General features: G+C 36.3%; 1 protein-coding gene across 5 annotated transcripts in view; it reads left to right on the top strand.

Annotated features, from left to right (window-relative positions):
• LOC106868391 (low-density lipoprotein receptor class A domain-containing protein 4) overlaps positions 1-17500 on the top strand; it is a 149328-nt gene that overhangs the window by 118726 nt on the left and 13102 nt on the right. For 3 of the 5 annotated variants that reach the window (XM_052970634.1, XM_052970652.1, XM_052970646.1), the window contains one exon: positions 15333-15482. The exons of the other annotated variants lie outside the window; for them this stretch is intronic. In XM_052970634.1, coding sequence (XP_052826594.1) covers positions 15333-15482 — 150 coding nt within the window. The remainder of the gene's footprint in view (positions 1-15332; positions 15483-17500) is intronic. 5 annotated transcript variants of the gene reach the window in all.

The following is a 17500-nucleotide window of genomic DNA, read 5'->3' as shown; positions in this document are numbered from 1 at the left end:
TTTCCATCAATATATATATTGGAGCAGGCATGGCTTTGCAGTTAAGAAGTTTGCTTCCCAACCACTTAGTTTCAGGTTCAGTCTCACTGTGTGGTACCTTAGGGAAAGTGTCTTTTACTTAAAGTGGATTTGGTGGATGAAGGCTGAAAGACACCTGTCACATTTGTGCGTGTATGTCGTTGTAACATCATGTAATGTGATTGAATATCATTCATTTCCACTGTTCAGCAGAAACATAACTGACCACAGGGGAATATTACCTGACTTGGAAACAGGTATGGGTTAGTAACAGGAAGGACATCCAGCCTATGCAAGCATGGAAAAGTGGACCTTAAAATTATGATGATGATGATGATGCAGACATGGATGGGTGGCTACACAGTTTACTTTGTTGCTATTGAATCTTGAGTTCTATCTCACCGCATGACACTTTATGCAAGTGACTTCTACTTCAGCTTTGGGCCAGCCCATGCCTTGTGAGTGAAATTGGAAGGTGGTAACTGCATGGAAGCTTTATGTGTTTGTGACTGCATGAATGAATGTTTATATTCTACCAATGAAAAGCTTTGCGCAAAAAAAATAGTGTCTTTCGTTGACATTACTTGCTAATAAATTGTCTCCTAGTGCTGTGCCTATTGAAAATGAATGGAATAAAAAAAATAAAAAAAAGACCATTACTTGAAAAACATGTCGAGGTCAATGACAGAAAAGATACCTTGGTTGTAAAGTAATACCTCCAATATGTATTCTTTTAACCCATGGTATCATGAAAAGATGGATGTAAAATGAACAAATAAATAATGATTATATTCTCATTTATACTTATATATGTATATATTGGTTTGATGTAAAAGAATTATGCTGGTGGTGTTTTTTAATTTTTTTTTAAGGGTTTTTCTTTTTTGTATGTGTGTGTTCCCTACTTGATTAAGTGAAAACAGTTAATGAGGCTCACCTTCCTGTTCAGTTAATTATAGTGATGAAACAGCATGGCCACAGCTCATGAGCTGAAACTAGATAAAATGAAAAAAAATAAAATGAAAAAACAGGAGGAGATAACTTCCAGTTCTTGATCCACTCTTAAACATTCTTTTATTCATTACTAGTTTTTCTCAACCTCACCTGATTATTAAAACACCCAACAGTCCCTGTATCCATCAGTACCTATTATGTTATACTGAATGTTGTTGCAGGTGGACTGATAGACTTAGCAACTGAAGTACTGGCTATTAGTATCCTGTCACCTGCAATGTGCTGTATCTATTAGCCATCAAATTTTAAAATCTCAGTGTCTTAATTAAGCTGATTGTAGACAGGTATCACAGGATGGCATAATCTTTTTTTCTATGGGATAGTGAATCTTGACTTAGATGGTAGTGTCCCTTTTGTATGTCTTTGTGAGCGTCAAGAAAGAACATTAGACGTTGTGACTTTTAGAGATTGTGGTTTTTATTAAAAATAAAATAGCGAAACCAATTACTATATTTATATTTCAAATGCATTTTTAATGCACCTTTGTTGCAATTAAAATATGTGTCAGACATTGTGTTATTGGTCAGTAGAAACATGACTGATGATGTGCTAAGGTCCAATGTAATTTTATTATAAATCCTGACTTTCTTTATTAATTACCATAAAAATTTTAACTAGGGTAAATCACTAATCTAAAAAAAAGGTAATGTTCTAGATTAGGTAGTATAAGTAAATATGGGTAATAAATCATAACTCAAAATTCGTTTCCCACCCCACTTTTTTTTTTACAGGGGTGGAGTCAAAACATGCAAAGGAGGTCATTTTAAAACACCATTTGCTGAAAAGGGATTAGATACTAAGCAACAAAAGGCACCAAGAACCACTGCCTTAACCCTTTAGCATTCAGGTTTCTCTGTCATATGTAATGCTTATTCATTCATATTGTTTTGAATTAATCGTGCATTATCTTGTAGCTTCGAAATTTCAAAGATGTGATTTTTTTTTTTTTTTTTTTTTTTTTTTTTTTTCTTTCTGGAATGACTTTGTAGGGCAGGTGTGATGAACATAAAACAGATAGAATATTGGGACTGGATATGGCCAGTTTAAACACTAAATGATTGAGCAGTATCAGAAACCCTGTAAAATTTACAATTATTTTTAAAGACTTGCAAGGTTAAATTCGATAATTCAGAAGGGGTGCACATTTAGATAGTGACCTATAAGAAGAGAAAAAGAAAAAGAATCACAAATGCTACACAAACTGCTCATGTAAAATGTGTCAAGGTTCTCCAGTATTTTTTTTTAGCCATCATAGCTGAGGCCAAACTCAGAGTATCTTGATGTATGACAACTCTGAGTTGTGAAGTGGATGGAGATGATAGCTAAGATTAAGAAATTTATCTGTTCTATACCTTCTGCAGTTGAGGAACTTCAGTGAGTCAACTGCAGCAAATTTCTCTTCTAAAAGGTAACTTTAACCTAAGGAAGTATAATAACTACATCTTGTGCTGTTTGTGCACATGAAGGAATACTGGTTATTGTGTAATTTACAGACAAAGAATGTCGACTGTGTAGAAACTCCTACTCTGCTCTTAGCTCTGGCCCACATATTAAATCTTAATTTAATTTGTCTAAGTTGACAAATTTTATTGACAATTATATTCCTTAGTCTGCATATTTATTTCTTCTGTCTCTCATCTTTGTTGCTAATATAAACTAGTGACATTTCCTGCTATTGCAATTTGGATAGGAATTTTTTTTTTTTTTTTATACGTATATAAATTTTAGAATTTTAATACATTTCACTAAATAATTGTGTCTGCTGTAGACACAAGACCAGCAATTTTTAAGAGATGTGGTTTAGGTCTTACGGTAGATTTGACCTCAGCAGGATTTGGACACAGAATGTAAAGAGCTACAAATACCACAAGCTATTTTTTCCAGTATTAATAATTTTGCCTATTCACAACCATCGTCATAATTATGTATTGCCTCTTTTCCATGCTGGCATGGATTGGATCACTTGACAAGATCTGGTGAGTCATCGGGCTGTAACATGCTCCACATCGCCTTTGGCATGGTTTCTAAAGGTGGATGCTCTTTCGAATATCATGATAAGGATAACCCTTTCTGTTACAGGCACAAGGCCTGGAATTTCGGAAGGTAGGGGCTATTTGATTACATCGACCCCAGTGTTCAACTGGTACTTATTTTATTGACCCCAAAAGGATGAAAGGCAAAGTTGACCTTGGCAGGACTTGAACTCAGAACATAAAGAGCTGAAAGAGATACTGCTAAGCATTTTGTCTGATCTGCTGACAATTCTGCCAGCCCACTGCCTTAATAATGATTTCGAATTTTTGGCACAAGGCCAACAAGTTCAGGGAGGTCATAAGCCAATTACATCAACCTCAGTGTTCAACTGGTACTTAGTTTATTGACCCCAAAACAATGACAGACAAAGCTGACCTTGGCAGAATTTGAATTGAGAATGTAAAGATGGATGAAATGCTGCCTAGCATTTTGCCCAGCGTGCTAATGATTCTGCTAGCTCACCACCTTCCTACAGCCTTAGTGATAATAATAATAATAATAATAATAATAATAATAATAATAATAATCCTTTCTACTAAAGCACAGGCCTGAAATTTCTGGGGAGGAGACTAGTCAATGACATCAACCCCAGTGTTTCACTGGTACTTAATTTATCAACCCCAAAAGGATGAAAGGCAAAGTCAACAAAGTATGGACAGATGAAATGCCACTAACCATTTTGCCTAGCATGCTAACAATTCTCCCACCTTGCTACCATAGTAATAATAATAATGATGATGATGATGATGATTTCATTTATTTGCCACAGGGGTGAAGGATGAGGGGGACAATACAGAGACAGACATAAAGTGTGGGATGTTTACATATAATAATGAAATGATAAAAAAAAAAAAGGTATACATGGTATACACTGGAAAAGAAGAGACATGCATAGCATACAAAGGTTAAAAAAAGGGGGGAGTGGGGAGGATGATAGAGATGTGGTCCTCCTGATGCAGGAACACCTCTAGGGATAACCAGGGAACCCCACTGTCTGAGATTTTCCTGAAACACTATGAGCAAGTGCCCTCTCTAATTTCTTCTCTCTGACTCACAAGTCTACACTTAGAGAGGTACCACCCACTCTTGCCATTTTCGCAACTTTCACCCACCTTTCAATAAACTCACTCGAGGACAGCACTTCCCTCTCTACTCTCAATTTCCTTTTCAAGTGAAACTTGAAAAAGTCAATGAGAGCTCTACCAAAGAAGGATGTATCTGGCCTCATACCTTTCAGCTTTGCCCACCAAACAACCTGTTTTGCCACAGCCACCAGACAAAGCAAAATTGCGTTGCCTGCCTGATTGAAGGAGAGCAGTGGTGCAATCATCATTAATAATAATAATAATAATAATAATAATAATAATAATAATAAGTATGGGTTTGAATTTTGGTACAAGGCCAGCAATTTTATGAGAAAGTTAAGTCAATTATATTGACTCAGTGTTCAACTGGTCCTTATTATATCAGCCCTGAAAGGCAACCTTGGTGGAATTTGAGATCACAATACAAGCTGAACATGATTGATGATGTATCAAGCTCCAGTATGATTTTGCTACAGGACTAGTTCAGGCAAATATCTTAAAAGAAGGACATCTTGATGGGACGCCATAAGGAAATCATTATAATCATCATTTCTACCATCTGCTTTTCTATGCTTGCATGGGTTAGATGAGAGTATTTTGGTGCAGGGTTTTCTACAACTGGATGTCCTTCTTGATGCCAACCCCCATCTGTACCCAAGCAAGTTAATAATTTCCCAGTCTATCAGACAACAGCCTGGACATAGTCACACAGAGAACTGGAAACAAATGATGCACAATGATTCTCCTCTTTCATTTACAAAGATCGTACGTGTCAAGAACATGTTTTGATGTGTTTTCATGGTAGACTGCACACAAATAGGACCATCTGCATGAGCAACACTGCTTTGATTGTCTACAATCAGCAAATACAAGTGAAGATGGGGGGGAAATATGAACTCCCTCATAAAAGCACACAGACATACAAACATAAATGCACACACACACACACACACATTCAGTTTGTCTCCCAAATCCAGGCTTTGGTCTGCCCAGGTCTATAATAGAAGACGCTCAAGTTGCCACATGGTGGGACTGAATGCAAAAACATGGAGTTAAGAAGCAAACTTCTTAACCAGACAGTCGTTACTGCACCTTGTGCAAAAAATTACCTTCTATTTGACTAAAATAATTTGCCTTCCCTTCCCCCACCCCCACCCTCAAAACACACGGAAGAGTACTTTTGTAAAACTGACTTAAACAGCTCAAATTTATTCTGTTGTTTCTTTGTGCTGTTGTTTAACCCCAGGTTAACCTAAACTGAGCAAACCTATTATCAAAGGTATTCCAACCACAACCACTCTGTGTTTTTCTAAGACTTGTCTGGCTATGATTTGAGGGAAATTTGGCTGCTATTTCTTGCAAGTTGATCAACTATACAGTGGCATCTACATTAATTTCTTAGTTTGCCCACTTAATTTTACTCTGTTTTAATACTCATACTTAATATTTCCAACCAAACATACCAGCCTTCTTCTCTTTATGAATAATTGACAACTGATCGGCAACCTTTGACATGAGCTATGGTGGTATTTTTATGACAACTGTGCTAGCTGGCATGCTAAGGTGGTAAGTATGGCATGATACTGTGGAGAACATACAGCATTACAGTATAGAAGGGAGAATAGCCAAGTAGATGCAGTATACAGTGATTGGTTAAAGAGACATGGGTTTACATTCTATTGTTGGCAGCACGTAGTTACTGTTGTTCCCTTGCTATTGTATTTAACTCTGTGCCCCATGTATCTGGCTGTGGATAGGTGAGTGATCATAGTAGCGGTGGATAGTGTAACTGTTGTGGTCATTGTAGAGGTGCAGAGATATCTGGTAGAGGTTGCAGTTGTCTAAAGGTGTCTAAAGTAGAGATTTACAGTGGATTATGTTGGGTGTAGTTGTAGAGAAAAAAAAACGTTTGAAATTATGATTGTTTGATCCAATCCAGCAAGCCCATGATTATGTCATCAGTATCCTGTTTTTATTTTCAGAAACTGCATACTCTGCACTACATTACCCAACCTATCCTTTCTTTTTTAAAGCAATAAGATGTAATATGTTGGAGATTTGACTGCTATTTCTAGTGTATGAAGCAACCAAGTAGGGGGCTCCCTTCGTTGGTTTGAGTTGATTGTAGCTGTATAGAGGTATTTATAGTGTTCTGTATTGGCTGTACTTGTGAAGTAGTCACAGGTTGTTGCTGCTGATATTTAGGTCTGGGTCAGTTCTGATTGACCAGACTACCATGAGCAAAAGTATTCCAACTGCATATTAAAGATTACATTATCTGAAGTGTCCTTTTTTTCTGGGAGATGGGGTGGAGTATGATTTGAAATATATTTTGTCTGTTGTTCCTAACATGTGAAGCAACTTCATAGAAGATCCTTTGTAGTTACTGATTTGGTAGTAGCAGTCTCTATAAGCAAAGATAACCACTGCATTATGTTCGGGGCTGTGAGAGGAAGCATTAACAATTCACTGCTTTATTATAAGTTGGTAAGAACACAGAGAAAGACTCAGTGGTTAGTGCATGCAACAAACTACTCAGAATCTAAGCAGTTTCTGTGAATTCCAGTGTTGATATAGAATTGTCCAGCAACACAATAACAGAGTAGAATAACATGCACAAACTTGTCTCATTACAGAGCCCACACTCTTTGCATATTTCAAATTAGTCCTACATTCCTGTGTAATCATTTACAGGGTTGTGAGACAGATACTAAGAGAAGAAGCAGAGGAGAAATTCTATCAAATGGTGATATCTAATTTATGTTGACTACAAACAGTAGAACCACATATTTTATTACGCCACACCTAATACATATAATGAGTCATTCTTATTTGGCAGCAAAGTTTTGTATAAATTTTTTTTTTTTTTTTAAATTTAAGAGTGCAGTCTTTTTTTTTATTTATTTTATTGTTGTCTGGTGCAGTTTCTGCTTCCATAAAAACTGGCTGAAATCCTTCCAACACTGAAACCTATCGCCTTAAGACATTCCTTGAAATATTTTCTCAATAGGAGAGTGTATTCTAGAAAGTTTTTTGTTTGTTTGTTTTTTATCACTCAGCTCACCAAAGAAAATTTGCAGTGAAAGATGTAGTCCTTTAGAGCTATCACTATGCACATGAATCCCATCATTGAATTGGTGTAAGGGAGACAACTATGAAGGCAAATTCTTTTCTACAGGGAGATAATTGATAGGGAAAGAATTGGGACTGATTTGATGTGGGGGGGGGTGGAGGTGAGTAGAAGTGTTGGTAGAGGTGGTAGTGAACACTGAAATGCAGATGAGTGATATGGTAACAGCGTTGTTAGTTAATGGAATCATGGAGTGCTTAATGGATTTACTTGCCAGATATCTGGGATAATGCTGCCACTACATTCTAGACCACATCAAAAACAAGGTCAACCAACTGATTGGTAAAGATTCTCCTACAAGCGACCTTTTAGTCCACAGGCATATGTTATTTTCCTCTCTCTCTCTCTCTCTCATATTGCTACTGCATCATACTGCTTTTCATCTGAACTAGCTTTTGAGATATCCTACCCTCCAACCAGGGTCTCATATCTTTCCTCTTGCCTTCAAGTTCCTACACGAACTTGGGGAATTCCTTCACTAGACATCAATTCAGATATTCAGACTGATGCCAGTACCCCCTGACTGGCTCCTGTGCCAATGACACATAAAAAAGGACCATCTAAACATGGTTGATGCCAGTGCCTCCTGACTGGCTCCTGTGCCAGTGGCACATAAGAAGCACCCACTACACTCTCAGAGTGGTTGGTGTTAGGAGGGGCATCCAGCTGTAGAAACTCTGCCTGATCAGATTGGAGCCTGGTGCAGCCTACTGGCTTTGCCAGTCCTCAGTCAAACTATCCAACCCATGCCAGCATGGGAAACGGATATTAAATAATAATAATGAGGATAATGATCACAATCATTGTAGTCTAGAAGGACATGCAGAAGTTACAAGTATGCTCCCTTTTCGAAATAATTCACGAAAATGAAGATAATCAAAGCTTCAGTCAGGCTGCTACAAGTTTGAGCACTGAATTTAGTCCCTAAAATATGGATCAGCTTAGTTTGTTAAAGGGGTGCATGTCACTGACAACAACAAATACTAATTTCATGGCCTCTGATCTTAACTGATTGGAAGTGTCATCATGTACATGTTTTGTCTCGGTGTCAAAGAGATAGGTGACAACAAATATTCTGCTCAATACCACAGATTTGCTTGTCAGTTTTTTCACCTTAACCAGTTGACACTGACAATATGTGCATCTCTGAATAGTAGTTGGGGATCATCATAGCCATATGTTGAGAGGAGTTCTTTGGGGTTTGAATAAATCACCTCTGGAAACATGAGTGTTTCACTCAACATCCTTAAACAACCCTTTTTTCAAGGACCTTTTGAGCAGGATGGGCTACTCAACCTGAAGAAAATTCTAACTGGGCCCCCACTTGCAAGGTCTTATGTCATTATGATGGGTATATTGGGTTTCGTATATTTGTACCTCAATGTCATGCACTGCTCTCTAACGCAATAATAATAATGATTTCAAATTTTGGTACAAGGCCAGCAATTTTGGGAGAAGGGCTAAGTTGATTAAATTGACCCCCTCCCCCAACAGCGATAACAACGGTGTTTAATTAATTTGCTCGACTGAAACAAGTAAAAGAGTAAAGAGAGAGATATCAATGTGCTAGGCATTTGAGGCATTCATAAGCTGTCATTTCGCAGCCTTGTTACTATGTACCTACTGGAGTAGGGTTTTTCTGGGTACTCAGCAGTAGAGTGAATTCAAAACCAACATATTTTGTGTTGGACTGAAAATGCAGGTTTTAATCTCTAAGCTTTACCAAGAAAGCAGATTTTTGCTTCTGATAATGAATAAATTCAATGGTTTCCTAGTTGTAATTGTATCTTCAAAATATCTTAGTTTATTGACTATCCAAAATTTAAATTTACTTTATGTATGCAACCTCAATTAAAGCTAATTTAACCAATGCAAGATTAAATATGCTGTTCTTTATAAATTTCATCATAGTAATTTTTAAAATGTTTTAAATTTTCATTTAGTTAATTTTCAAGCTTTGTGTGATTCGCTAACAACTTTTAAAATGAATTTTAATAAAGTTATTTGAGCAATTTATTTTTGCATGTATTAAATATATTCTTTACTCTGTACAGACTCTCTTATTGGGAGAATTTAGCTATCAACATATGAAGCCTTCACTTATAATGACAAAAAGATTAGCACATAAAAGATATAAAGAATTTATTGTATACAGTGCTCAGGTGCTCTGTAACTCATCATAAAACCAAAACTGCATGAACTGTATATAATAAATGCACAGGAAGTGAACAGGGAATAAGTCTTTAAAAAAAACGGGGGTGGGAGGCATGAGATGTATTGTTGGGGAATTTCAAGAGGCAGGGAAGTTTTTTGAAGGATGTAGTATCCCAACATGTGGAGGCGCAATGGCCCAGTGGTTAGGGCAGCGGACTCGCGGTTATAGGATCGTGGTTTCGATTCCCAGACCGGGCATCGTGAGTGTTTATTGAGTGAAAACACCTAAAGCTCCATGAGGCTCTAGCAGGGGATGGTAGTGAACCCTGCTGTACTCTTTCACAACAACTTTCTCTCTCTTTCTTCCTGTTTCTGTTGTACCTGTATTTCAAAGGGCCAGCCTTGTCACACTATGTCACGCTGAATATCCCCAAGAACTACGTTATGGGTACACGTGTCTGTGGAGTGCTCAACCAGTCACACGTTAATTTCACGAGCTGGCTGTTCTGTTGATCGGATGAATTGGAACCCTCGACGTCGTAAGCAACGGAGTGCCAACAACAAGTATCCCAACAGCTAACAGTGAAAAGGGTATTGGTATACAAATTCATAAAACCCACTGAGAGCTTGAATCAACATGAGAACCTTTTGGAGGTCAACCAACTTGCTAGGAATAGACACCAAATTTCCCTTATATTGAACCCTACCATCTTAAATAAAGGATATACACATACTGAATATGTAGTCCCTGAAATATAAAAGCATGAGGTCATATTTGAAACATTTTTGATCATAGGTATTCTCAACCATTGATGAGCTAGGGTTAAATTACTACAGCCTACTTTGGGGGTTGTGATTATGTTGTTTTCAAAGTAATGAACACATTCTAATGTTAGCATTATATTAAGCGGTACGCATGATTGCATGCTAAGAAGCTTGCTTCCTAACCATATAGTTCTAGGTTTAGTCCCACTGTGGCACCTTGGGCCAAAGCCTTGTGAGTGAATTTGATAGCCTGTACATATATGTGTTTGTGTGGGTTGTACATATATATATATATATATATATATATATATATATAATCTGTGTGTCTTTGTGTTCATCCCCCACCACTGCTTGACAACTAGTGTTGGTATATTTATGTCCCCATAACTTAGCAGTTTGCCAAAAGAAATCAATAGAATATGTATCACTCTTTAAAAAAAATAATAAATCCTGGGATTGATTCATTCGAATAAAAATTCAAGGTGGTACCCCAGCATGGCTGCAGTCTAATAACTGAAAAAAGTAAAAAAATAAAAAATATTGGCAGAATTGTACGTTATTTACATTTGACGGATATTTGTCCTCATCTAGTTTGTTGTTAACAACGTTTCGGTTTGTTAACAACAAACAAGATGAGGACAAATATCCGTCAAATGTAAATAATGTACATAATTCCTCATCTCTTAAATATAGAACTGTATTGACAGAATTATACATTCACTAGCAGTGGTATATAACTAACTCCGTATATCTAAATAGTTATGCATTGTCTATTTAATGCTGGATGGAATCCACTTTGCTGCAATCATTCAGACAAGGATACTGTATTCCCATCTTCCCACCTGTTACAGGGACTCTGAAAAGGGTTCTTGAGTGCTGTATTTTCTCATGGTGAAAAGATAAATGCACATATATTGATAATGTAATACCAGCCAATAAGCTGACTTCTCTGCGATCACTCAAGCAGCTAGAAATAGCAGTCAAATAACACCCTGCTGTCTTGAAATAGAACATGAATGGAATGCCTTTCATCATAAGACTGCTCAATCAGGACACTAACCTGAGGCTAAACAATAAACAAAAATGATAAAAATAAAGCTTCCACCAACATAGCAAAGATTTTTTTTTTTTGTAAAGTATTTTATCAGAGGCCTCTGTTTAGAGTGATGTGTTGAAATATAAATTTGGCTAAAATGAAAAGAAATTAAAAAAGTAAATACTGACTAAAAGTTAAAGTACTTACATTTCTATGCTGGCATGGATTAGATGGTAGTGACTTACAACTGGATGCCAATCGGTTGGCATAGTTGTGTGATAAGAAGTTTGCTTCTCAACAACATGGTTTCAAGTTTCAATCCTATTGCATGGCACCTTGGGCAAGTATCTTCTTCTATAGCCCCAGGGCTTGTGAGTGGCCTTTTGTAGATGGAAAATGAAAGAAGCCCATCACACACATATATATATATCTGATGACTTCACTAGTGCTGCTGTCACATAAAAAAGCACCCAATATACTTTGTAAACTAATTAGCATTAGGAAGGGCATCTCGCCATACCAAGCATGCTAAAGTAGACAGTAGAGCTTGTTGTCGTTTTCCAGCTCTTGTCAAATCTTCCAACCCATGCCAACATGGAAAGTGAACATTAAACGACGATGAGGCATAGGAGAAATGTGTGTTACTGTCTCCTTGCCTTGAGAATATCACCTTACTTGGTAATAGGTGAGGGTTGGCAACAGGAAGGACATCCAGCTGTAGAAAACCTGCCTCAACAAATTTGGCCTGATCTATGTAACCATGGAAAAGTGAATGTTAAAATTATGATGATGACAAAGGTGTTGTTTAGATTAATAATATATCAAAGTAAAAAGAGATTAGGAAGAAAAGAGCATTCTTGTGAAAGTATTTTACAGGCAAAAAGTTATGAAGATGTATTGATATTTCAGCTGCATTTGTACCTTTCTGGCTTTCTTTTACAAAGAGGATTGAAATAGTGAATAGAAGAGAAGTGACACAGAGAGAGAGAGAGAGATGACATAGACAGACAGACAGTGTGTGTGTGTGTGTGTGTGTGTGATGGAGTGGGGGAGAAACATCAAAGAAGATAGTATAGTATGATGAGAGAAAGAAAGGAATAATTGCAAGGTTATGGTAGAGAGAAGCAGTGGAAAAGTGACAATGATAAGTAACCTTTTGTGTTTCTTTTTTGGAGTTTTGTTGTTTTTGTAATATTTAATAGTAGTAGAAAGACATGAGTGACATAATTAGATGGAGGAATATTGAGAGAAAGAGGATTGAAGGAAGGCAATAAAGATGGGTGGTTGTAAAAGAGGACAAGAGATAGACAATAGTGATGGCTGATGGTAAGAAAAAGTGGTGGATGTCAATACAAAGTGATATGTTGGAGAGAAAGAGAGTAATAGCCGATAGCAAAGAAGGGCAATGTTTAAAGGTATAGGAAACAGACAGATCTGGTACCAAAACCCCATACAGAAGAGTGATAGAAGGTGATGCTAGGGAGGGTTTGACAATATGAAGAATTTCTCACAAGCAGCACAATCCAGATGCTGCAAAATATGATTTGGTGAATTTGACCACTAACCATGTCTTTTAGTTTCCTGACATACTGTGAAAGAGGAGTGGTGTTCATTTTCTCCATGGGCTTAAAATTGCGTCATGTATGTATTTACTCTTAAAGGTATGTTGTGTACTAAAGAACATTGTTTGATATCTGCTGATTTCATCTAAGTGCAATATATGCTGAGGCATTTGCCACTAAGTGGATGAGTTGAACCCAGTACAATTATATTATTTTTAAAACCAAAAACCATATCTTTTTTGTTGCTTGTACAGTTGGAAAGTATCTCGATACAAGTTTTAAGGAACTTTTTGCAATATATGATGCCACAGCAAGTTTACATGGTGGGTTAAACCAAGTTATGTTACTTTCGCATGGTGATTTTCAGGGCTATGTGAAGTATTATAGGGAGAAATATATTGTTTTTCCCCCAATAAATCACTCTCTTTTAAGGCATTGTTGTAGTAGGATTATGCACAGTTAAAAACTGTATATAATGAAACACTAGAAATGTGATTAATAACATTTACTAAATTCAATTTTTCTGTTGGTTTCTGATAAGGATAATGATACCTTACTTAACTCAGCTTTATCTCCTCTTTACCTCCCTTTCTTTCTCTTCTCTTATGCCTGCCTCTTTTCCCTTCATACTTCCATTTTCATTTTTACCTTTATATTTAAATGCTTTGTCTACCATCATATTTAAAAATTTTTATTGTAAGAGTTTAAATCTTAAAATCTCAATATTTAGAAGCCTCATTTTGTTCCCCTGGCCCAATATATATATATAAGCTTGCATACTATAATAAACTCCTCATACACATACACCATTTATTTTGTTTTAGTCATTGGACTGCAATCATGCTGGGGTACCACCTTGAAGGGTTTAGTCAACCAACTCAATCCTAGTACATTTTTGTTCTAAGCCAGGTACTTATTCTAGCAGTCTCTTTTTGCCAAACTGCTAAGTTACAGAAATGTAGACAAATCAGCACTGGTTATCAAGCAGAGATGGAGGACAAACATAAGCACACACACACACATACATATATACATATGATAGGCTTCTTTCAGTTTCTATCTACCAAATCTACTAGCAAAGCTTTAGTTGACCTGGGGTTAGTAGATGTTTGCCTAAGGTGTGATGCAGTGGACTAAACCCAAGACTACATGGTTGAGAATCAAGCTTTTCAACTGCACTACCATAAATAAACAAGCTTGTCAGTTCAATAATGAATTATTTTTTAAATTTCTTGAAAGTATCTCCCATTCTCCTTCAGAATTGTTAACAATTGATGCCAGGTTTTGTTTCCCTTCTCTGACTTGGAAGAAAATTTTGTAAATTAAAAATGTTTTACACACAGTATTCAGTACACCACTCATGTCAATAGCCTTTGAGTTTTCTTTCAGCTACTTTTCTTTGGGACACACACTCCATATCTTTTTTGAAGTATGCAGAGATATAAATACCTGTACCAATTTTATGTTGTGATCAATAACTGCCTTAGATTGTAGCTCTTCTTTGACTTGATATGTATGATTCCTTATCTTGGTACAAGTACAACAATGATATTCCAGAACCTTTGGTTCCAACATATTTCCAGATTACTGATTTTCCCAAACCTGAGGTAGTCACCTTTAAATTAAACAAATATTAATTTTACTTCTATAATTAAATGAAATACATGTACATTAGTATAAATGATACGAGTTTATTAATATTGGTTTCAAATTTTGGTATTAGGCCAGCCATTTGGGGTGGGAGTAAGTTGATTACCTCGATCCCAGTGTTCAACTGGCATTCATTTAATCAACCCCAAAGGAACGAAAGGCAGGGTCGACCTCAGCAGAATTTGAACTCATAGTGTAAAGAGGGTTGAAATGTCACTAAGCATTTTGCTCAGCATGCTAACGATTCTGCCAGCTCAACACTTTACAAGTTTATTAATAATACACTCTGCAAGATATTTGTGAAACAAGGCCACCCAGTAAACTAGTACAACAGCGACAGAATTAAATTCCAGACCTTCTGTGTCCAAAAAAATCAGTGTTGTACCTGTATTAGACAATTGCCACACTTCAAAGGTAAAAAAATAGATTCCAAGGAAACTAGTGGTGATCTGTAGTGGCAAATAATAAGTGTAAAATATTCACGCTGTGAGGAAGAAAAGTTTGGTATTTCAGGCAGGACCTAGCATATAAAGATAGATTAAATGTTTACTGATAGTACTGAATAAATAGTTCTATTCAATACTGTCTACAAATATTTTCTCTCCTTCTCAAAGTAATTTATTCCACTTCACTAAATTTCTGTACCACAGTTCAACTTTCATATCAACCACAAAGCCACCCACTACCTTTTAATTCTGGTGTCAACCCCTCATATCTACCCTAGTATTGACTACATTGTTCTCTGCTAGTATTTGCACCAATTATTACCAACCCTTCTCTCGTGCCAAATTCCCAGTTAACACAAACCTCATTGTTCCTTCATGTATTGTCTCCCCTTTTGTGTCTTTACTGAATGACTAAAGCGGCAGTGTTTGCTGTTTCAGATGTGTGCACATTCTACTGTGATGGCTCTACCTGTCAGTCTGACCAGTCGTTAGTGTGTAACGGCAGGTCACACTGTCGCGATCAGTCAGATGCGCAGCTTTGCAATGAGCAACACCCTAGCTCTGCACCCACAGAGCAGATTGTAAGGAGTGAGTAGCCCTTATTAATTGTTGTTGATGTTGTTGTTGTTGTTGTTTAGTCCAAAATGACTTCTGATTGAGTAGATCTTTGATCATTAGTATTCTAGTTGTGACTATACTGTCTTTTATTTAATTTATAGTTTTGTTTTGTTTTGTTTTTTCTTTTTATAACAACATCATTTAATGAATCTTCCTTTTTTTCAAAAAGTAGTAAGTTGTGATATGAAGAATTGGTTGCTATTTCCTAGGAAGTTGAGCAATTGACTCATCTGTATTAATTGTTGCTTGTATAAGTAGCTGAGAATGGCTTAGTCAGCAGTCTTAGAGGGGGTATGTCATGCTTTATTCAACCATAGTCTTGTCCTTTTTTTTTTCTATCTCATTTTTGCTTCCCACATTTCTTTATCGTTGTTGTTGTTGTTGTTGTTGTTGTTGTTGTTGTTTGGCCAAATAAGCTCAAATCTAATTTAGATGCTTGATAATATCTCGCATATTTACTTTGCGGTTTTGAACTCAAAACTCTGCCGGAGTTGACTTTGTCCTCTTTTCTTAAAGCATTGCTAAAATAAGTAATACCTGGTGATTCCATCTCGACAGAAATCATTTTTGTATTTGTAAAATGAAGCCATTCATTTATGTGTATATGAGAGAGAGAGAGAGCAATAAAAATAGGGGGACGAAGAAATAAGGTAGGAGAGCTGAAATAACAGAAAATAAGTGACTTAGTTTCATTCAATTCTTTACCTATACTGTACACTCACTGCAAACCAATATAAAACATGAATGTCTTCCATATACTCTTCTTGTCAGTCCTAAGCATTTTACTTATAGTGTTCTCTTAGTACTTCTTTCTGTGCTTCATCATTTAAATATCTGCATCACTTTAACAATACATAAATGTTTCACTTAGAGCTCGCATCTCAACACAAACTTTTACTTCTAGCTTTACTTATCTGCAAGAATTTTATTCAGAACATAAAATGTAAGTAAGAAGTGTTTTACTTTTAGTCTGAATATTGTTTTTTAAGCTTAAGCAGCCTACAGACTCTTTCCTCCTGGACAAAAGCTTCTACAGAAGTTTTGCTTGTGAACTAATGTAAATAGAGATATTGCTGCTAGTCTAATGCATCACAAGAAAGGGTATGTATGTATGTGTGTGTGTGTGTGTGTATATATATATATATATTGTATCCCTCAGGAAATGTTGTCTTTCTATTTTTAACACTATGCTAGTTTATTGCAAGAAGATCCATGAGGTTAATCTCCCTCTTGGTCAGATACTTTCTATCGTTGTATGACCATAGCTACCTCGGTTGGTTTATGAGGGATTTGGCAGCAATTTGTAGTTGGCCATGCTAGATGCTCCCTAATTGGCTTGGTCATCATAGATTATCTCCCAGGTGAATTGATACCTGTAGTTTTATGGACCTAAAGATATATAACACCATGTCTGCCATATGATACAAATTCAGGAACCCATGGAATATGGGTGGCTCTTAGTAGATGTTTGCATTAGAATCACTTTTCGTGCAAACATTTGGGCTGTATTTACTTCATCATAACATCCATTATTCCAAACACGCTACCAAAGAAGTTCCCAAATTTTAAATCTGTTAACTACATCATGCTCTTACAGAGCGTTGATCAACACTCCTTCCCCCACTCCACATCATCACATTTTCAGTAAAATATTGTGGTATTCTTGGAGTTTATCAACAATAAAGCATATGTGAACATTTCAAATACTTCATTGTTGGAAATCAAAGGAAGATATTCACTTTACAGTTGAAATGAAGTAATACTGAAAATTCAAAACATATTCCAAAAAATGTTGGCCACTTTATTTTCTGTGTCAAAATGTTGGTAGATCATACTTTGCTACTGATACAAATTGATAATTGATTGATTTTTATGAGTATAAATAGAGCCAAAATCCAATTTTGAATTTATTCATGTAAATACAAATTGCCAAATGAAGTTAGTTTTCCAGTAAGCGCTTTTTTTTTTTTTTTTTTTTTTTTTTTTTT

This window comes from Octopus bimaculoides, chromosome 1 (genome assembly GCF_001194135.2).
Source record: "Octopus bimaculoides isolate UCB-OBI-ISO-001 chromosome 1, ASM119413v2, whole genome shotgun sequence".
Classification (NCBI taxonomy): Eukaryota; Metazoa; Mollusca; class Cephalopoda; order Octopoda; family Octopodidae; genus Octopus; species Octopus bimaculoides.
This window is presented reverse-complemented; position numbering and strand designations above follow the sequence as displayed.